Below are 23,844 nucleotides of genomic sequence, written 5' to 3' on the forward strand. Positions count from 1 at the left end.
AATGTTTGAATATGTCTGGACAAGTTTTTGTACATTTCCAGGTCATTTGGTTTCTTTTGTACAGACTGTAAAATTTTTCCTTTGTCAGAAGAGAGCAATTGTTGATCCATAGGTTTATAAAATGAGACTTTACTGAAGCAAAAGCACTGGATAGAGATATCACTTCAGGAGGTCTTGGTTGCAAATATATTGCCTGTTTTGCAATATTATCGACTTTCTCGTTTCCAGGTATACCACAATGACTAGGTATCCATTGAAATGTTATTTCCTTGTGGAGTTTTTTTAGTTTATTTAGTTGTTTCTGAATTGGAATAATTCTATGTGCATATAGGTTTGGTACATATTTAATTATATTAAATAAGCCCCCTTGGATTCGGTAAGTATGCAAATAGATTTTTCAGAAATTTGAGTTACACACTGAAGAGCAGCATCAATAGCTAGCAATTCAGTGTCAAGACTGGAGGAGGATGAACATGGTATGAAATAACTTTATTGGTATTTTGGAATATAATACCCTGCTTCTGATGTCCCATTATTAGGATTTAGAGATCCGTCTGTATAAATTTGAAGGTGATTGCTTTGCACACAAAATCCATTTCCTGTATACACTTGGGACTTTGTCCTTGTTCGAAAACGAATAATAACTAATATTTTCATTTTTCCTGGTAGTATTAGTCCAGCCGTAAACACTGCAAGAAGGCATTGTTGCCGCAAATAAACATCAGTCAGTCAGGAATAATTAAACAGTATGCACATCAATTTCACTCAGTCAGTCAGTAATATTACAGTATAATTAAACAGCTGAATATGTTTTGTATGCACACCACAAGCTCACTCACTCACAGCCACAGCAATAAATAACACTGAACTCTTCTGCATGCGTTTTTCACAGCCAAAACCAACAATAACACTGAAATGTTAGCTGCTGGCTGTCTTACCACCGAGGGTGACAAGCCATGCTTATCTCACAGTGACATCATTACAGCGAACAACTGCTGCTTTAGTGCCTTGTAGATTGAGAATGGTGTCGTATTTCGAGTTGCAGTCTTCAATACTGCTATGAGCTACACATCCTCTACATCAGCGTTTCCCAAAGTGTGGGTCGCGACCCCCAGGGAGAGGTTGTATAAGGGATTGGGAGGGGTCGCGAGATTATTTACAAAATAAGTAAAAAAGTTTCTTATTAACATTTTTTTATATTTACAAACACAAACAATATTGAACATAATAAAAAATGTTTCAGTAGTTAAAAAGTAAAAAATAATTAACCCTTCTCCGGGCAACCAGGGTCTGTCGGGCCCTGGCACTACTATTTTTGTGAATAAAATTAAAACTATAATTTCTACCTACTTGAAATTTCATGACTTTGTTAATTTCTGTGTTTTTTATAGTTAGGGAGAAGGAAAATATTGTAATATTTTGCACAAATGTTCTGGAACACTTTTACTTCTTTAAAGTGTTAACCGGGCATGCAGGGTCTATTGTACCATAGTATATTTAATTGGTTTTTCTCACTTCGTAACGAGGTTTCACTCTCTCAACCCATTCAGTGATAATCTGACGGCAACAGAATGTTGGCAAAATTATTTCCGAAGCTCAACAACAATGACATTAAAAAAAATGTACCAATTATACATTATAATAAATATAAATGTCATTGTGAAGTTATGCTAGCCATAATACGGTGTAGTTTATAATAGAAAGAGGGACAATCTCTCACCTTTACTTTATTTTTATGTAGGAGTATTATTGTTATGGAAGAGTCGAGGAAAGTCAAAGAAACAAAGGTATGGTCTTTAGATGTTACAGTATATTTGAATGCATCTTAGTTATGCTGTTGTACTGAAGAGTTGTAATTAGGTCAAATATTCTGACAGATTCAGTGTAAGTACTTGTGTGAAGAATCCATTCAGGATTTGTTTATAGAACCTGACCTTAGAAAAGATGATTCTAGCTACGATCCAGACGATAATGCCGATAATAGCAAATCTGATCATCATAGTGAAGCATCAGAAGTTACTAATCATTTAGAGCCACCATATGACCCTGAAACCCATCACGATGAGGATCTATCTATCAATGAGAAAAGCAGTTATCACCAATGTGATCCACAAGAGGTTAGTTTCGACCGTCTAGAACTAGGATATGGGGGGAAGCATTTGTTCAAACTGGTAATTTCTTTGGTAAAGATGGCACCATGTGGAACTCTCAGCCTTTTCCGACAGGCCGAGCTAGGGTTCACAATATTATCGAAGGGTCAATAAATAAAGTCACTCTTTCACCTGGGAAATCTATTGATGCCTTCAATCTTTATACTGATTCAATTATAAGTGACATAGATAATCAAAAGGCTGAGCGGCTGTATTTAGAAAGAAATGTTGCACACCTGTGGAAGTGTTGTAACGACACTGAATTGCGGCCATTTTTCGGTCTACTAGTAACTGCAGGACACATCAAAGCAAATTACACTAATTATGACATTCCATGGAGCAGCTTGTATGGTGTTCCAGTGTTTAGAGCGACCATGGGTCTCAAGAGATTCAAATCTTTGTTAGCGTTTACTTGATGACAAAACAACAAGATCCATTTGCCGTGAGAAGGATAAGTTTGCCCTGGTTATAGATGTCTGGGAAAATGTTAATTTGAATTTTAAAAAAATATTAGGCCTATAATCCTTATACTGATACAAAGGTTGATGGGCAAATTATTCCATTCCATGGTAGATGTCCTTTCAAGGAATACATGCCATCAAAACCTAACAAATATAGCATGAAGGTATGGTGGGCTTGTGACTCCAAAACCTTCTATCCCCTAAATGGTGTGCCATACACCGGAAAAGAAAACTGTGTAAGGGTACACTCTGGAGTAGGTCGAAGGGTTGTAGAAACACTGTCTTATCAAAGAACAAACAGGAATGTAACTTGCGATAACTACTTTACTGACAAAGAACTCACTGAGAATCTCCTCAGTAATGGTCTCACCTTAGTTGGAACAGTACACATAAATATGTATATTCATCTCTCCTGAGTTTCAGCCAAATAAAAGACGGCCAGAGTGTTCATCCATCTTCGGATTTACAAAATATGTAACATTGGTTTCAATGTACCAAAACCAAATAAGGCAATTGTTGTTCTTTCTGCAATGCACCACACACAAACCATTTCGGAAGAAGAAAAGAAACCACAAATTATTCTTCACTGTAATAGCACGAAAGGAGATACTGACACACTCGATCATTAGTGAATGCATATGGGTGCAAGAGACGTACAAATCACTGGCCATTTGCATTTTTATGAATTTTTTAGATGTATGTGAAATTACTGCATTTGTTGTGTGGATGAGCCTTCATCCTTCGTGGAATCTTGGAAAACAGAACAATAGGAGGTTGTTCCTTGTAGCTGTTGCTGGAAGTCTCATCCAACCTCAAATTGAAAGAAGATCTAGACTAGGACTTCAGAAAAAACTGTAATGACCATTGGTCCTTTCATGCCAAGAGGTAGTAGGCCTCTACATCAACTGCGCCCCAACTACAGGAGAGCACTAAAAGGTGTCATATGTATCAGTATGAAAAAAGGCGCAAACAAAAACAAAGCTGTGACAATTGTGGCCAATCTGTGTGTAATGAGAACAGTGAAGTGACCCGTGTGTGTAAAATCTGTAAGAATGATGATGAGTGATGACGTGTGAGAGTGATGACGTGTGAGTTTGAGAGTGATGAGTGAGTTTGTGAGAGTAATGACGTGTAAGTGTGAGACTGATGATGTGAGAGTGTGAGTGATAATGTGTGAGCACGTGAGAGTGATGATGTGTGAGAGTGATGACGTGTGAGTGTGTGAGAGTAATGACGTGTGGGAGTGTGTGTGTGCTAGAAATGAGAAAATCTAAAATTTGTGTAAATGTATGTGAGTTTTACGATGAAAGTAAAAAAAATTGTAGATCATACACTAAACATGTTTTTTTTATCGCATGAAAACCTACTAAAATTATATCATTTATGTATATTATTATGGATACATTGGTCACTATAATAATATCATTATTAAAGAAGATTAATATTGTGTACAAGAAAATGATTTTCTTCTGTCATTGTATTAAAATGGCATGTGGGTCCGACGGACCCTCCTTGCCCATCAACGTTACAAAAGTAGGTTGCCCGGAGAAGGGTTAATGTGCCTGTTTTTCAGAAAGTAGCTTCTCAAATCTTTTTTGTTTCTTTTTTTTTTTTATTTAACACCTGCCACATTTACAATCTGTCTACAATAGACAATAAGTAAATATTATAAAAGAATATGACATGAGTGAAGATGTTATCCCATGACAACACTCCAAAAGAAAAATAACAATGTTTCAAATAGCTGTAGTAAAAAAGAATGGAAGGTCAAGAGCATTGGTCCTTTTAAGTCTTCTTATTATTTGACTGTTATCCAGCAAATTTAATGCATAATGATTGGGATGTTGATTTAATCGGTGCAGGTATTTTTACTGAACTTAGAGATTTCTTCTTTCACAGTTGAAATGTTTAGGTCATGATGAATGACATCATTATGGACATACCGTGGTGCAGTGACAATGGAACGTAAAGTTTTAGACTGATACCTCTGCAGTATTTCAATGTTTGAGTTGCTAGCAGTTCCCCACAGCTGAATGCCGTATGTCCAGATTGGTTTTAGTACGACTTTATAAACAAGAAGTTTATTTTCTAATGACAGTTTTGACTTAGGTCCCAATAACCAATAGATTTTTTATGTTTTCAAATTTAATTCTCTACGTTTAGTTTCAATATATTTACGCCATGTTAATCGGCGATCTAAATGCATACCTGAATATTTAACATCGTCTGCTTCGTGAAGTTCTTTGTTGTAAAGTGTTACAGGAGGACAGTTTTCAGTTCTGGTTCCAAAAGCTTCTCAAATTTGGACTCAGCATTCCATACACACAATGATATCATTTTAAAATTCAAGGAAAATTTTAAGAATTGCGTATTTTTACAAGCTCGAGGTATTCTTGCATTCTTTTGATCCAAAATTGGTCTACACTTTGCGAAAAAATTATAATTTAAACATTCCATTTCTAGGTATATGTTTAATTGGGATTTTCCTTCATATTTTCTGGAATTACCAGTTGAACGCAACTGCCTAAAAATGGATTCATAATCTTTGTGATAGTCGTAATTGTTTTGAGTTTCTTCCAGAATGTACTCAAAAATTTGTTCATTAAAACTGTGGAAACTTGGTTGCATGTCCGCAAAAACACAGTATTTGTCTTATCATATGTAACAAAATTTTCTATGAGCTCTTTAATACACTGGAATGAATCAAATATATTTTTGTCAAATGATATTGACCAGAAATCAAGTTTCTTTGTAAACAAGTTAATTTTATCTCTGGTTGTTATAATGTTAACATCTTGGCCTTGCAAACTATTATTCAAAATGCGTTCAGTCCATTTTTATGAAAGGACTTTACCCACTGGTCTACAGACTGAGCTTGTTTTCAAGTGATATACAAGTGGCGTTGTTTTGGAAGAAAAGAAACTTAAAATATAATGATAGAAAAAAAAAATCATATGTAATATATGAATAAATAATAAAAATGGCCAAATGGACTGAGCGAGTTTTGGGACCACATTCTTCAATTGGGAAATAGGTTTGCATATATTCAGATTTCTCGTCTTGTATATTGAAAGTCAGGCAAAACTCTTTTCAACACGTTACCCCAAGAAAGCCATCTTCTGTGTGATAAAGAATATTTTCATATAATGAACCCATGCCTTCAGAAATTTTGCTGAAAATACGAGTTTGCAACACCCTTCTTGTGATGGAATTTACCACTTTGCATTGAACTAGTGCTGCAGTGCCATAGTGGTAATAGTTTGTAGTACTAGAAATGATGTTTACCTAATATTTCGTGTAATTGTTGCACCATGTATAATTCAGTTTGGTCATACTTTGGATGGTATTCATTGATTTTGAGAAAAATTATCATTATTTTCGATTTTACAAGGATTTATAATTTTCGAATGAGGTTTAATACTGGTACGGAAAGGGAGGTGGGGGGGTCGCAAAAGAAAGTCTCGACCAAAAGTGGGTTGCTCTACTTTATATGAAAAAATATTTGTTTGGTTCAGCACTCCTTTAATTTGATCAGAAAAATTCGTAATATTTAATTTTTTTCTAATTAATCCTATATTAGTCCAGTAAAGTACATATATTCAGCAATATAACTACTGTTTTTGTCATCTAAACTTGCCTTTGTAAGACCTTTTCATCTTTTCCAGAAGCTTAACATGAGAGAGAGGAATAACAGAAAGAGTACATTTCACTTTACATTCTCTCATTTCCTGTTGTAAAATGTTTCTACCCACACATTGTTGTCATGGCTTTCGGTATTATCACAGTATAAGTATACATACAGTAAGGAAACTCTGTGTTAATAGAGCTATGACAACATGTTAGCTGAGCATCACTAATGTGACTGGTGGCGAATAACTATAACTAAATGCTCACTGTATCTGTTAACTTGGAAAAATAAATAAACACATCACAAAATATGTAATCTATATTAATAATAAATCTGTAACCGAAATTTTTCTGGTACTTTTCGCTTTTCCAAAAATAATTGGTGTTAACATGTCTAATTAACCATCCTGTAACTGAAAATCGCTTTTTTGAAATTTTTGTTTGTATGTCTGTCTGTCTGGATGTTTGTTACCTTTTCACACAATAATGGCTGAACTGACTTATATGAAAGTTGAAATATAAATTAAGTTCGTTGTAACTTAGATTTTAGGCTATATAGCATTCAAAATACTTTATTTAAAAGGGGCTGATGAAATAAATCGAAATATCTCCCTTATTGATTTTCATGAAAAATATTACATAACAAAAGTTTTTTTTTTTAATTATTTCTGATAAGTTTTATTCCATGTAAAATTTTGATAGGACTAATATTACTATGATGTACCAAAGTATTAATACATAATGATATTTCCGTGCAGAAATTCTACATTACCATATGGCAAGATATATCTGTTTTAAAATAACATTGCTTTTTTATATCATGGCCACGTCAGATTAATATACGAGTAATAAAGATAAAACAAATGACTCTGCATTTATTTAAGGCTGCCTTGGAGTCCTTTGACAGCAATCGGATTAATATATGGATGATATGATATGTGTTTATAATATACTAAATATTATTATATTATAAAGAGATAGTGTTTGTGTGTTTGTATGAGGCAATCTCAGGAAACTATAGATTTAAATAATTCTTTCATCATTGAAAAGTGTAGTTCCTTTATATTGACGTAGGCTTTATGCATAGCCATCTCTAGTCATGGCCCGGCCCATGCTATGTGGCAATGTCGCACAGCGGGTTAGTTGCTGTCCTGTCCTGTTGCACAGCTGTTAAAAACGAGCACATCACTTTTCTATTTCGAAACGAAATTGATTTATTATCTTTGATACTGAATGGCTGTTGACTTGCCACCATATTGTGAGCACTTTCTTTTAAGGTTACGTTTGTATTTTATTTTTGAGGGTTCAGTTAACGAAATAAAACTAAAATACTGTCATTAAATGCTTCTTTATTTAACCGGGTTTTTAATTTGCATGAAAAACTTATCTGCAATTTTCTTTTGTTGTTCAATTTGTCTGAGAACTTTTTCTTTGCTCTAGAGTAATTATTTAGCAATATGTTACTGACAGTGGATATGATATTCTCAATTACAATGTCATTCAAGTGATCAGATCTCTTTGTTTTCATGTAAATTTGCAATCAAACTGTTGCCTTTTACGACTGCAAGTTTACCAAGAACTTCAATAACGTTCTTTTGGTGATTTGTTAACAAAAATGTTCCTCATACTCTTTTGAAACCAGAGCCTGTACAATTCCAAGGACATGTTTGCATACACCTAAAACAAAATCAGAAGGCACAGACAGCTTACCTCTATTTATATCATTAAAGTATGCATCGTCACATGCATTTGTATTTATCAAAGCACACTTACAAGAGTTACATTTCATTTTTGCATTTACCTTGAATGAAACATAACCACAGATATAGAGAAATCCTGACTCATCACATTTTAAATTCCCTAAGTAGTCAGTATTTAAAATATCATAAAATAAATTATCTATTTCTTTCTCATTTTTCTGAATGTCGTTATTTTCCTCCAAACTTTCACTGGAAAGCCTCACCTGCCTGTATCTTGCTGAATGAAATCCTAAAACACTTTTAATCCCAATTTTTCTTTCAGCTTCTAATATCTGTGTCTCACTTATATTATAATTACCACCTGCTAGCTGTCTGTATTGACCAAATCTAGACTCCAGATTGTCAGTCTGAAATTTAGCAGGTGAAACATATTTCACATTTAAATTATTTAGTGCATATACAATAATTTCTCTCAGCACATATGTGCAATGATGCAAGGCATTATATGTATCTAATGTCAAACAGTACATACTATGGTTTTTGTCGCTAATCTCTTTCCATTCCTTAAGCCAAGCCAAAAAATTAGTAAGAAAAGCCAATCTTACATCATCAATGCTTTCAAATGGTTTCTTTAGAGTATTGTTTGTCACAACATAAGTCAAAGATCTTTTTATGTTAACAAAAGACCACCAAATCAAAATCACATGAACAAAGTATGCTGTATCTGCAAAACCATGTTTCCTTAGAGCTGAGACAGTCATTTCATTAAAAATGTATACGACTAAATTTACCTTCTGCTGCTCAAATGTATTTGAATAAATAAATAATTTCACAAGCATGTCAGACTCCTTAACATACAAGCTTCGAATATCTGAAAATGAAACCTCTTTTATGTCATAACTTTCTTTTTCTGATTCTGCATTAGTCAGAGGATTTTCAAGATTTTACCAAAAGGGCATTTGAAATGCTTTTCTTGGGTTCTTAACATTGAGCCAGTTGTTGCGAATATTTTTAAATACATGCACACTATCATAAAAAAACAAAGATCTTTATGGGACAATTTTCAATTCGAAAGCAATAATTACTTTCTGAATCTTTTGTGAGTTCATTAAACATTACGCGATTCACCCTATTATTGTCAGTTATGACACACAATGTTTGCAATTCGCACAAATGTATTTCTTGTAAGATATAGTTACACATTTCTGCTAAATCTGACCCTGTAAGTTGTTTAACCAGCACAAGTCTCATCACCTCTTTGAAATTACCAAATGCAGCACTAATTAAAAAAGCTACGATGCTTTTCGCAAGATCATTTGTTTTATTTGCAGCAACCCCAAACAACCGTCCATTTTTATAGTCTACAGTTCCCTTTACGTGAATTTCATCTACTTGAAGATTCACAGTTTTTTCATTCTCTGTAAGTTGCCTAACAACATGTTTCAAGAAATGTGTATTCTCAGTTTCTGAAGAAGGGGATATTTGAAATGAGGAGGACAGTTTTCTTAGATATCAATGACCTGATGTTGTTCAGCCTAATGACATCATAACATTTCACACTCTGGATATAAATTAAGAAAGAATTTATAATTGTGGATACAACATACTTAGGTTTTTTCATAAATACTGGATCAAACTGATTACATAAAATATCTAACTTTTTTAAGCTGCTTTCATCACAGTTCTCATCATTTTGCAATAACAATAATTTCAGACTTTGTAGTGAGGTAGTAATTTGGGATACAATAATGCTTTTGTTGTTATCTGGTGAAACATAATAATCACAAAAATCTATTAGCGATGAAAGCTGACTCCATTCTGTAAGCAAAGAATTTCTACATATTACTAAGTTAGAAGTTGTACATCTTAAAGCCTCATTTGGTAGACGTCCACCATTCACATGCACTTCCACACTAAAATCACTGTTTATTCTAATGCTGGCAAATATTTTGAGAATATTAGTTATGTCTAGTTTATACACTATACAACAAGATTCGTTTTTAAATAGTGACCACACTTTTTTTTATACTTTCTTTGATATATTTTCCAAAAAAAAATCCTACACACTGTTTTCGTCTGTCTGTCTCTCTTCATCCTCCTTTTGCTTTTTAAGATGATTGTGAATTTTTTCTCTTTTCTGTTTCGGATTTTTCTGTTTGGTTCCACTTGCAATACTTAGATATGAAGGCAAATTTGGAAACACATTCGGAATTGCACCATCACACAAAACTGGATGATCACGTTTACGAAAACACGTCTTTCCGTCCTTGTCGACATATTTCTCAACAAAGCTCAAGTCATTTTCCTGAAAATGTTTCATACATACTACAGAGCTGTTGGTTGGTGACCATTCTGTCCATGGAACCGAACGAATCCATTTACTGTATAGTTCAGGATCTTTAGGAAACCGAAAACAACTTGTATATCCTTCTGCTTTAATTGTCTTATCGCAATTACTTACGCAACCCGGCACTACACATCTATCTGGCATGTTTATGAAATGTTGTTATCACAGACACCATAACAATGGAAATATTAACGCAAATACATGAGCAAGGAGAACGTCTTGCACTAAAACACATGTTATGTTACTCAGCCAATAGGACGGGCTGCGACATTGCCACATTTACCAGGGCTGGGCCATGACTAGAGAGGGCTATGCTTTATGTCATTACAGAAGCTCATGAATGAATCGAGGACTGGGCACAAATGCATATAAGATAGGACTAAACAGAACTTCACACGCAGAAAACTTTATATACTGTCCAAACTAATAATTAGCTATATGTACTGCAGTTAAATTTAATGCTATTTGGAGGTACCATACTGAAATTTGATGTCTGATTTGCATTGTGTTTTTTATGAAAGAATGAAAGCCAGAGATTGAATAATCTATACTAATAATAAATCTGTAACCGAAATTTTTCGGGTAATTTTCGCTTTTCCAATAATAATAATAATAATAATAATAATAATAATAATAATAATAATAATAATAATAATAATAATAATAATAATAATGATTTATTTAACCTGGCACAGTTAAGGCCATATGGCCTTCTCTAACACTCAACCAGGATAATTGGTGTTAACATGTATAATTAACCATCCTGAAACCGAAAATCGCGTTTTTTAAATTTTTGTTTGTATGTCTGTCTGTCTGTCTGTCTGGATGTTTGTTACCTTTTCATGCGATAATAGCTGAACTGATTTATATGGAAATTGGAATATAAATTAAGGTTGTTGTAACTTAGATTTTAGGCTATATGGCATTCAAAATACTTTATTTAAAAGGGGGTGGGGGTTATAAGGGGACCTGAATTAAATAAATCGAAATATCTCCCTTATTATTGATTTTCATGAAAAATGTTGTGTAACAAAAGTTTCTTTAAAAATGATTTCCGATAAGTTTTATTCTATGCAAAATTTTGATAGGAATGATATTTAAGGACATACATTAGTTTTAAAATAACAATGCTTTTTGTGCCATGGCCATCTCAGATTATACGAGTAATAAAGATAAAACAAATGACTGCATTTATTTAAAGCAGTCTTGGACAACAATCGAATTAATATTCATAACCCATTTATATGGATGACATTCATATGTGTTTATAATATACTAAATATTAACTTATTATAAATAGAGAGTGTTTGTATGAGAATCGATTTGGATAATTCTTTCATCATTGGAAAGTGTAGTTCCTTCAGATGAACGTTATGCTTTATGTAACTACAGAAGCTCCAGAGTAAATCGAGGACTGGGCACAAATGCATGATAAGGTATGATTAAAACAGACTCTTACACATAGAAAACTTGATATACTGTCGAAACTATGAATGAGTGATATGTAGTTAAATTTAATGATATTAGAAGGTAATAAAATTTTATGTCTGCTTTGCATTGCATTTATTTATGAACCAATGATAGGGATGGAATAATTTTACAAATATATTGTACATGCGACACATACATATTAAGTGTTAATTATTCAGTAAGATAACGGTACATATTTTTATTGCTTAATTACATATTTGAGTGAACTACGGTAATGTATATTTAAACTTTATTTAGTCCATGTAAAATATTACTTTTTACTAGATTTTATTTTTTTGTCCATGAAATATAATCGTATTTTTACGAATGTTGTCATGAAATGGCGTTCTTTTGTTTATTATGTACCGGTACCCACATTTGTTTCCTATGGTTCTTAAAATAATGTTTTTAATGTGTTTTTATTTACATAAACAAAACTGCGCTATGATGCCAACAAATAATTACCTTCGTACACAATCCCACTATATTCATATTGGTTTGGAATGGTTTGTTAAGGAATGTATTCAAGACTAATTTAGAAACATGTTAAACGAATTATTCTTGCACTGAAAAACGGATGCTCCCTGGACAAATAGTGGTATTTCAATAAGTAATTACTTCATAGTTCCATCTGGTATTGTATCACGTTATGACTGAGGTACCTATTGTTAATTGTTTTTACTCATAAAATTAAGCTATAACAAGCAGAGTATGTAAGATCTCGCTTGCAGAGGGGTGGAGTTCGAGGTTTGAGGTGGCATACACACCACAAATCATGCTGAAGATGTCGTTTTGCTAATTATTCAATATGAAGTGTTGTGCACTATACAGAACTCTTACCTATTAAGTATATAACCTTCTCAGTGATCACATCGTGTCTGTAGAGTAGTGTGTTATAATTCTGAGGTTATTTTCATTGATTTAAGTATGTTGTGGTGTGAGAGGATACGAAGTTTCGTCTTATTTTGTTATGTAAGTTGGAAATTAATAAATAATGTGTCCCTTTTTGGATAATATATACCAGAGAGCATTCGTCTACATAATGTAGATCGACCGGGTGACATGCGACCGGCAAACCGTCTTGCAAACCGTCTCGGCAGTTTTATTATTACTGAACTTACCTGGAATATAAGAGGTGTTGGAAATGATGACCTTCTGCTGCAATACATCTTTGATATCTTTTAAGGATTTTAATGGCTTCATATGCTGTGGTTTTAGATACACCAATTTTTTGCGCGAGATGACCGATATTTTTATGAGGTGTGATCCAATCTTTCTCATATTTCATTCAGTTTTTCCTCAGCAAGTACACAGCGTGGTATTTTGCTCCTTTTATTCAATATTGACTCAGTTTCTCTAAATGTTTAACGAGGTTATAGTCTTGATATGTGGAACAGTAACATTATAAAATCTTCTTGCAAATCATCTTTTCGCCTTTCCACAATCACTCTATTCCGATAAGTCTCTACCATGAAAATTCTTTGCTTTAATGTAAATTTTAAATTTCTGTCAATGATATTAAATTTATTTATAAGAAGATGTGCAGCAAAGTGCACGGATACGGCTAGTATTAAATAAAATGATGCACATTATTGTGTGTCTGACATCTTTAATTTAAATCAATTTAAACAAAGGAACACTATGGAAAACACAGAATTTTACTTCAGAACTGGCAATATGGCACTAATTTCAAATGTCACAACCTTTAAAAATGTATTACAGGCCCTATTATTACTAGTTTAATGACTCCAAAATGAGTCATTGAAAGGTTAATATCACTGATTTTATTAAAAATAAAACGTGATACATCACTAGAACAGAAATATCATTATTACCCCAGTACACAATAAATTCAATATATTCAACAATCATCAACAAAAAATAGGTAAATACCCATACCAATAATCGACAAAAACTGTAATTCACACTTTTAACAAGACTGAGAGCTTTGGAACTTTAGATAAGCAAAAGTTTAGGATTTTTAAAGAACTCATTTAAGCTTCGTATTCAACACTCCAGTTGAAAAATGTAAATATACAAGATGTCCAAGAATACTGCTGGTACAGCAGTTTAGTTCTTTTTATAAGCACTCGTTTATACACGCTTTAACATCAATGTTACATCACGTGTGTAAAATCTTTGGGTATATCAGTAGCCCTTTGAGATTGTGTTTCTATTGTCGTGTGTTTCAAATGCTTGTGTTCATGTACCTAACTCATTTGGATTTTGTTTTAATATGTATGATAATTGTGATGAAGGCAGTGATAAATCATGGTATGTAAATTTCCAATCCGATATTTGGTTTAGTGACTGAGAGAAATCATTAACAAAAAAAAATCTAGTCAGATTGATCAGCTACAGAGTTCGAACACAGGACATTCCGAATGCGAGCCTCAAACATTATCGTCTGAGCCATCTTGCTCGGTTATACCAGTTTTAATTAATAAGTTCTTATTGAAATTCATAAACTAGCAGTTGTGGAAGTGTTCCATGCATGGACGACAACTTGCACTCAAATATTTTGTATTTTATTTTAGTAAATTCTCTCACCGAATATTTATAACCCATTTTTTACATCTGAAATCATTACAGCAGAATTTAACTTAGGAATTAAACGAAATAAAAAGATAAAAATCCGAGACTTAACCACATTAAGAATACATGCCAAGTGTAAGCCAGTAGCTCTACACTAAAATATGTAGGCCTACCAGTATGGATTTATATATATATATATATATATATATATATATATATATATATATATATATATGTTTGGAGAAAGCGAAAAAATGCAATTTTGTATTTTGTCCTTTGCTGTTGTTGCAATTTAAAGCCTGAACAATACGGTCCTTTCAAAACCCTCATTCTTCTAATAAATCTTTCGCGTCTGTATCATCATGATTACATATAAACAGCTGAGTTTCCCAATAGTGTTGGTTATTTACTGCTTGGATTGCTAGCTATATGCGTGCATATCTTTCTGGCAGAAAAAGTGGCGAAGTTTCCTTACTGTATGAATACCTATACTGCAGTATTATTATGTACTGTGTTTCATGTACACTTTCGAAATAATTAGACCATATAGAGATTTCACGTGAATATAAAATTAGTGTGCTTATTCATGTATGTACGTGAAAAAGTAGCTATTGTGTTCCATCTCATGCCCTGTTACATTACATTGTTTTATATTATGTTACATTCTCAGGTTTTGCCATGTCGCATTATTTTATTATAGCAGTCGGATATTCGTTTTGATTGTCTAGCACTTGACAGCAAAATTCATTGGCTCTTCTCAATAAAATTAGTCTCGACTTTTCTTTCAATTTGTGCATCCCATAGTAGTGTATCAGTAGAATCTTTACTCAGTGGCACTGGACAATAGATATTATGAATCAACTTGTTTTTACTTTTCTCCAGCTGAAGTCTTTCAATTTTTTATCAGAATAAAGACTACAGTAATGGCTATGGCGAGTCTAGACATAGCATTGTACTTTTATTCATTTTGTTAATGAAGTTATTTTTTTTTTTTTAGTTATATTATATTTGATTGGTTTGTGTGTGTTTTTCACTTGTAAGTCCACAAGAAACAAATTTCCATAGAACAGAATTTAGCAATCTTTATGCTTACCTATAAGGGAGTACTCACATTGAGCTGCTTTGCATCACATTACAAGCCTTCCAACATCTCATTTCCTTCACAAAAGATTTTTGTGTTGGGATCCTGCAATTGTGTGTTTACAGGTGAAGCAACAATGTTGTTCAGTGAAGACACTCAACAGTAATTCTGTATTAATACCACGGTAATTTCATAAGTCATGGCAACTATATTATATCAGCCAATAAAGCTGCAGGAATAGAAATTCACTATATGCGATTGAAGGTCACTGGAATGTGCTTCGCAATGCTAGTACCAAATTGGATCCGGGTACAGGAGGCAAAGTGTAAGGGAAATTGAAAGATGCATAAATAGAAATTATTGTTTTATTATGCACAAAAGGAAACAAAGTACATTACTCACAGCTAACAAACACCCTTCAAAATAATCCCCCAAGGCTTTCACACATTTTTGCCAATGATGATGCAAGTGTTGAATACCATCGGCTGTGTGCAATTTGTCTGTGTGTACCACCTCTCATCGAAACACTGTTAAGATGTCCTCCCTGTTTGCAAACTGCTTCCTACTCAGTGACTTCTTCAATTGTGGAATGAGATCAAAGTCGCATGAGATCAGGCGAGTAGAGAGGTTGTTCCAAGATCTCCCCCCCCCCCCTACCACTGCAAAAGGTTCCTGACAGGAGCTGTAGTATGGGCTGTTGCGTTATCATGGATGATTATGGCATTGTCCAGCAGTGTTGGACGTGTCCTCCGAATTGTACAACGCAGATGATACATCAGGAATGAGGAATGACCTGTAGTATTGGGCATTGATAGTGTGGTTCATAGTTCAGAATGATACTGACGAGCATTTCTGCTATGAAGAACTGCAATTTTCACGTATGACCGCTCTTCAACTTTACTTACATCCATTTTGGAGCTCAGTCTCTAGCATACTAACTTTTGTGTGTCCTGTCAATTAGCCACCAATGCACACAGACGCAACCTGGCAGTGGCATCCTGTACAGTGTACAACAGGTATTCAAATGTATATACTGAACTAACCACATTTTCAGTTATTCAGAAGATTTAACATAGTGTTGTCATGACTTATGAAATGACCCTTTTATATGAACTGGAATTATTTAATTGGGTCTTTTGTTTAGTAGGATGAGACATTCTTTTGTAATATTGAGAAAAAATCTGAGTAAGTTTCTAGATGAAATACCATTTTGTGTAATTTGTTACTTCAATGCTCTTCCTCATTTTAGTTCATTGCTAAGAACTTCCTAAATTTATCAGTTCCTCAAATAAATTGATTGGTCAGGAAGATTCATTGATTGGCTTTCACACTCTCCCAATCTGAATCCGCTTAATTTTTACTTATGAGATAAACTTAAATACACTGTTTATCCACCATCAATTAGAAGTTGAAATTTTTTTGACAGTGTGTTGAACAAGCCAAGATGTAAGAGACCTCTTGGTAGACCTCATCTCCGTACCAAGTATATGATAATCTTTCTACAGTAGGAGAACGACAAGAAGATGCAGAGAACAGAGACAAATGGCGATATATCGTGAATGAGGCTAAAAACCTCTTAGGTTTTGAAATGCCCTAAATTGATTGATTGATTGATTGATTGATTGATTGATTGATTGATTGATTGATTGATTGATTGATTGTTTGTTTGTTGTTTGTTTGTTTTGAACAAGGTTACCAAAGAAATTGACAGTCATAATTTAACTGAGAAAGAGATCTTTGATGAGATGCTGCAGGGTTTGTATTAAGATGCAATGAGCTATTTTGGCAGTTTAAGCATAAGTACTGTAACTCTCTTAATGCAATTTCAGATAGTTGGTGATATATTTTTATTATTTTAATTTTCTGAACTCGTCTGTATTCTGGTTTTATGAATCATTCTGTGGACTCAAGAAAAGACTGATTATTTTATTAAAGAAAAGTTTTATATGAGGAGCTTATTTTCAAAACGACTTTTGTCCATTCCCATAACTTTGTGGGGAAATCACGAAAAACATTTTTAGGTATAAAATTTCTTACCGGCTAGACAAGAGACATATGAAACCAATGAGTTTCGGTGCTTTTAGAATCAAATGGAAACATGAAACTCTTTGATTCCAAGCTGGAACTAATATTTTATTGCAAATTTTTCTGTGGACAAGAGTCAGTTTGATTCCAATTAACTCTTTTAACGCAAGATTTGACTGGTTTAGAGGGCATTCTCAAACCGAATCATGACAGTTGTATACAGAGTGATAATTGAAGAATGCATGGACACAGGAAGCTCATTTTCATTATCAAGTGAACAAGAGATGTTTTGAAAATGACTCCTCCTCATAAAGAATTGAAGAAAGATATTTTCAATATTGCTACCATCCTTCTTAATGACTTGATGCAAGAAATTTATTGTGAATATTGTTAGTAACGAAGATAATTCCATTTTCAAACTCCTCGGCCATGTGTAAGTAGTTTTTGTACATTCGATCTTTTTACTAATCCCACAAAAAGTAGTTGCTAATATTAAAGTATAATTTATTTTGGCTTGTGTTAAAGTATGGAGTATTAAGGTCATCAAGACTATTCAGTTTCAAAACGACTAGGATAACATAAGTAACCTTCTTCTTCTTCTTCCTCTTCTTCTTCTGGCAGCCTTCCTTTGGGATCCTCTGGCCCATTTGGAAAAAGAAGTAACGTCATTAAAATAATGCTACAAAATATTTATATTACTATTGTTAGTATGAGGTTTAGCTCATATTTTGTTCGAAAAACTGTTCTTTGAATTTTATCACACATCTCTTGAAAGATTGTTTCATATTGGGATGCATTTACAGTCTTCTTTAAAACATTGATCCAATAATAATGAGAGCAAAAAAAAAAAACACACATCACATTGTGCATTTTCTTGGATGCAGTAGACCGTCTTTGTGATGGTTCAGATTGTCTCTTCTTCATATTCATTGGTTTTGTTTTTCGACAATTTCATTGAGATGGAAATATGTCTTTTCTTAAACACTTCGAAGCCCAACCATTTAGTGACCTGTTTTTGTGCTTTTTCAAATTGCTCTCATCAGAATTGTGGTTCATATATTTCAAATATCGCTGCCAATTTTAAAGAGGAGAGTTCAGTGAATGCTTTCATATGTAAACTAAATAAAATGACGTAATAAAGTTTACTTATATTTTATTTATAAAGAAAAAATTATTCCATAAAAGATTTTCAGACATAATGCACCTTTGTATGCAAAATTTGTAGCATTCTGGCCAGCAGAGTGGCATATTATTTTGTACCTCTCCCACCCCTCCTCTCCTCTCTTCCCTTCTCTCCAATTCTCTCTCTTGTGAACGAACTTGACAGATTTTTGTTGATTTAGCCTGTGGCTGAACTTTCTGAGAATAATGTCTACCAATTTGCTGCTGTTGCTAATATTTCTTCCTGTCCAAATTTTGCACCTTTCTCTGTAAGCTTCTGGCCTGTCTGTTGCAGGAATTTTGGTGAATGACTTTTCTTTTCCTGAGCTTGAATCCAATGAAACAATCCGTATTACTTTCTTGTCCTTCAGAACCAGAATAATCACAATATTCTAAAGCATAAATGAAAAGCATGCACTATTTATGTAGCAATATTACAGTTAACTGTCGTAAAAGAAAAATAGGTGATCTAAAATTCGTAAGTTTTTTTATCACATGGAGTTGCAATAAAAAAGTGCAGATGTTAGCACAAACCACACTATTACTGAGAAATGTTTATGGAATGTGAAATCAATTCACTATTTTTCGAGATGTGTACGATGTTAAGAGATCTTAAAATTCCACCCTTTTTCAATCCTTGTGCACATTGTATTGTATTTATTAATATTCCATGGTATTCATACATTGCTTCAGAGCTAGAATATGGAAAAACTTAATACTACTATAAAGTCTTAATTTCTAGTCACAGTCTAGTTGAAATATATACAGAAGAGGTTTACAATATAGTCCACTAGTACAACACAGAGTTTTAGTATCAATTTCATGAAGTGTTGTTGAATGCCATAAATTCACCTACAGAATAAAAGGCATGAGAAATAAGGTACTTCTTTAATTTGGCCCTAAATAATCTTATGTTTTGAGTTTAATTTTTATATCGATAGGGAGGCTACTAAAAATTTTTACTGCCATATAATGCACTCCTTTTTGATAGCACGATAGACTTGCCGATGGAGTATGAAAGTCATTTTTTGACGCATATGTATGCTATGAACTGTTGAATTAGGTAGTTAGAAAGGTTTCACGATTGCATACGAGGAAGATTATTAATGAAAAAATATACTCACAAATCATGGACATTATTTGTAGTTTTTTTGAAATAGTGCTACACTATTCCCTAGATTTGGCACCTACTATTATTCTAATTACTCTTTTTTGTAGTAGGAATATACTGTTACTATCTGTGGAATTTCCCCAGAATATTATTTCAAAACTCATTACCAAGTGGAAGTATGCAAACTATATTGTTTTTAAAGTATTGATATTTACTGTCTTTTGCATAGATCTAATAGCCAAACATACTGAATTTAGTTTGGGAGTAATTTCTTTAATATGATTTTTCCAATTTAACACATTATAGATATTTAAGCCAAGAAATTTGGTGGTTGTTGTTTCTAATAGGAACCTATTGTTAATTATTGCACTTGAAATTTGCGAGGTTGAATTTGAACAGGATTTAAATTGAATTAATGTTAGTTTTGTTACAATTTAATACTAATTTATTGACTGAGAACCAGTCACATATTTTGAAGAGAATTTCCTCTGTTGAAGATTGGAATGTGTTGGAGTTATTGACTGTAATTACTATACTTGTGTCATCTGCAAATAATATGGAATGACCTACATCTTTTATTAGGGGGGGCAAGATCATAACCTTTTACTGCATAGTGTTCAGTAAGCAAACCAACAATCGATTTTAGGTTCTGTCTGTTTAGTTTGAGCAGTACAAAGCAATTACAGTTTTAACTTCAGTGATTAGCTATACTTTAAAATAATTGAATTATGGGATTGAGATTTTCATGATTATACTGGTATTTATTTTCTAATAACATTTTTCGTGTTGCATAGGTTGTGCATCGATGGGTTCCATCACACCGAGACCCCAACCGAAGATCTCATGTGGACCGGACCATTCTTTTAGTAAAAATTGATGATAAATATGTCCCTATTGCTGAGAGTGGAACTCAAGACTTGGGTGCAGAAGTATAGCACAAGACTTTGTGCCGCAGGCACAGACATAGGTCCAGGGTATCTCACGTGTGAGATAGCAGGATCCCAAAGAACATGATACTCTGTAACAAGCAGATTCTAAGTTTCAGAGGCACAAGAATAGAAGAGAAACATTCCTATTAAAAATCTTATCTCAATGTCTGCTACTTAAATGGTCACGTGTTCCTACTTATGCGACGAGTGACTTATGTGACAGAAGGATGTAGCCATTTAGGAACATTACGTTTTCTGTCATTGGTATTATTTCTTGAAGGTGCTTGTTGAGTGTGTTTTCCATTAAAAATGCGGATAAGTGTCTCATAACAGTAACTGTGGGCAGAAACAACGGTATAAATATTTTGATGCTTGGAATGTTATCACAGTTACTTGTTAAACAATGAGTGTTTTATTATATTGCTAAAGTGAGAGAAGCGAGAGCTATACCAAATAACGTAACGAAGAAAAGGCTGTTCCCTTACATAGTAAATCATGATAATACATTCAGGGATGCAGCAAACGAATTAACATTGTTTGAGCATATATCAAGTATTACAAGACCACAAATGAAATGCTGGTTATGGCCATTTGTTTTAACTGGATTTTATCTTATCTCGTGAAGGTTGCGGGATACATATTAGCCCAATTGTAATAGCAGGTCATGATTAACTTTATTAGAAACAAGACACCATGAGTGCCAAGAATATATCATTGTCTTAAAATTGTTTGTATTGAATGTGTGCTTTCATTTGTGAATGTATGTACATGTGCATGTGTGTTTGTATATATATATATATATATATATATATATGCATGCACACACGTTACAGAACAGTGCATGACCATCAGTTCATTTGTGGCAAGGTGTTTTTGTAAGTAATGTATCCTTATTTCTAATGAACAATTGGAGACTGTTTTTATCGCCAATGATTGGTCGTATGCTTGGAATGTCTGTGAGAACTAATGGAATCGTGTAGTGTTATATTATAAGAAACTATTTATTATTCAGATATAAAAGAGCAAGGTTGTTATTATGTATCGACTACTTGTACAGAACGAGCAAAGCCATGTTACTAGCTTTTATACTTGTAGTTGTCTAGAGCTGATTATTTCACAGGATGCCTTATCAACTATCAGACTGAATCTAATATTTGAAGATAAGATAAAATAAATCCTTTTTTGTACAATTACAGACTAAAATTACTACAGATGTTCTTTAGAAAGATTAAAAAAGATATTTTAAAAAAGTAAGAATCAATAATCCAATTTGGCTGTGTGTCAAGAAGCCTCTGAAACTTGAAAAATGAAGTAGAAAATATTTGTGAATGTTTTTTATTGGCAAGTAAGCTTTTTACCAGCATTTGCTCGATATTGTCATTGTTATTTCTTTATTTATATAGTCGTGTCTGGTGAAGGAGTGACAGAATGTAGGCTAATCCCTTACACTGATATAATTTTTTATTAACGGTTTTAAGATTTATTAACGGTTTTAAGACTAGAGAAGAGCAGCCAGTCAGAGACTGTGATAACAACTGACCACAGCCATAATCTTACTCATATTGTTATTTATTTACTTTTTTTTTTTTTGCCAGCACTTGCTTCTGTCATTTTTTTTTCTTCCCAGAATTTTTAAGACTGCAATGTTTTGTTGACTTATTCAAAATATAATTTATATATATTTTTACATGTTGTATCAATACACCTTCTTACCAGCTTCTTGCTTGTTCTAATTTTAAGGATGCTTCAATTTTTAACCTTTACAGAATAAGATACTCAGGTGGTCAGAAATTGGATTTGGAATAATGCTATACCTGTGATTGCCCCATGGGATTAACCACAAACAGTTCAGAATATGAATTTGTAAGGATTTATGGTTCATCATGAACACGCTAGAAAATATGTGTGTGAAAGAAGTAAGCAGGGTGTACAATTTTTAAAATGGTTTTGGTAAATACTTTCTCAATATTAGTAAAATTTAGAGTATTAGTTAAAGAAGATTTTGCAATGCTATAACATATATATAAAAAAAAAATATATATATATACACATAATGCTGAAGCAAGTTACACCCAGTAGATCCCTTGTATCGTAGGATTTTAATACACGTATTAGTATTCATTACTGTCCACATTGCTGTCTTCTGAATATTGCTAGGGATAATCAGTTTATTACACTAACATAACGAAATATTTTTTTTTTCTAGTCCACTGTACTCAGCAAAATTGTCTGTCATTGATAGAAACTACTGATGATGAACTGAGAGCTTGTGTGTTAAATCACAGAGCATCATTATTGTGTGAAATGAGCACTGAAAGCCTTTTCTTGCACGTATAGTAGCTGGAATGTGATGCTAACAATTCATCCACATATAGAGATCTTTGGCCCTTTATGCATACATATATGGCATACTTAGTTAGCCGTTTGGGAGAACTATTTGTCATATACTTGTTTTTCTAGACAGTAAAGAAATGTGAGAGTAATTTTCACTATAATACAAAATTTACATATCATAATATATTGGTCTCCTAATTAAAAAAAATATTAAAGAACATTTATGACAGAATTTTACTCCTTTTTAAATGAAGTATACACATTAATAGCTCCTTCGGGAATAACTGGGTGAAACTTTTTTCTTTTCTTGACTAACATCGTAAGTATGTACATCTTCATATATTCGTACTGAATCCAGCATTCTAATCATACATTTCTTGAAGAGGAGATTTACAGTGTTTTTATAAGAATAGTTATGCAACAGATACCAGCTGCTTGTACTTGTAGTCACGTGATATTGGAAAAATTATCCTGTAGAAGTATTTAAACTTTTAAACTTTCCGAAATCTATGAAGTAATATCGTACACTTAGCATTTTTGCTCTTTGTAGAACTGATGGACACAGTCTTTTCAGAAAGAAACTCAGGAATCATATCTTTGTAATGTACAGCTCTTGGTACATACAGTTGTACATAAAACCTAGCTTTATTACTAGTTTTCCTTCCAAATTGGTGGTACTAGTTTCCATGATTAATTTGACTCTATCCTTTTTCCCCCTCTCTTCCACATTGTGGGCTGGTTTCCAAAGAAAATTTATAGATTAGATTTTATATGTATATACTCGTATGTTTGTCTCAGAAACAAATTTTTAAAATGTAAGTCATGTTTAAAGAGTATAATGTTAATGAAGATTGCCATTCAAGAGACATTAAAATAAGAATTTTTATTTATTTATTTTTTATAGCAGATACAT

General features: G+C 33.1%; 1 protein-coding gene across 1 annotated transcript in view; it reads left to right on the forward strand.

Moving 5' to 3' along the window:
* Positions 1-23,603, forward strand: part of LOC138713014 (pecanex-like protein 1) — a 127,945-nt gene extending 104,342 nt beyond the window's left edge. Inside the window, exon 18 of the mRNA XM_069844697.1 lies at positions 20,463-23,603. Coding sequence (XP_069700798.1) covers positions 20,463-20,603 — 141 coding nt within the window. The 3' untranslated portion in view covers positions 20,604-23,603. The remainder of the gene's footprint in view (positions 1-20,462) is intronic.
* The last annotated feature ends 241 nt before the right edge of the window (positions 23,604-23,844 follow it).

Source organism: Periplaneta americana, chromosome 14, assembly GCF_040183065.1.
Source record: "Periplaneta americana isolate PAMFEO1 chromosome 14, P.americana_PAMFEO1_priV1, whole genome shotgun sequence".
NCBI classification, from domain to species: domain Eukaryota; kingdom Metazoa; phylum Arthropoda; class Insecta; order Blattodea; family Blattidae; genus Periplaneta; species Periplaneta americana.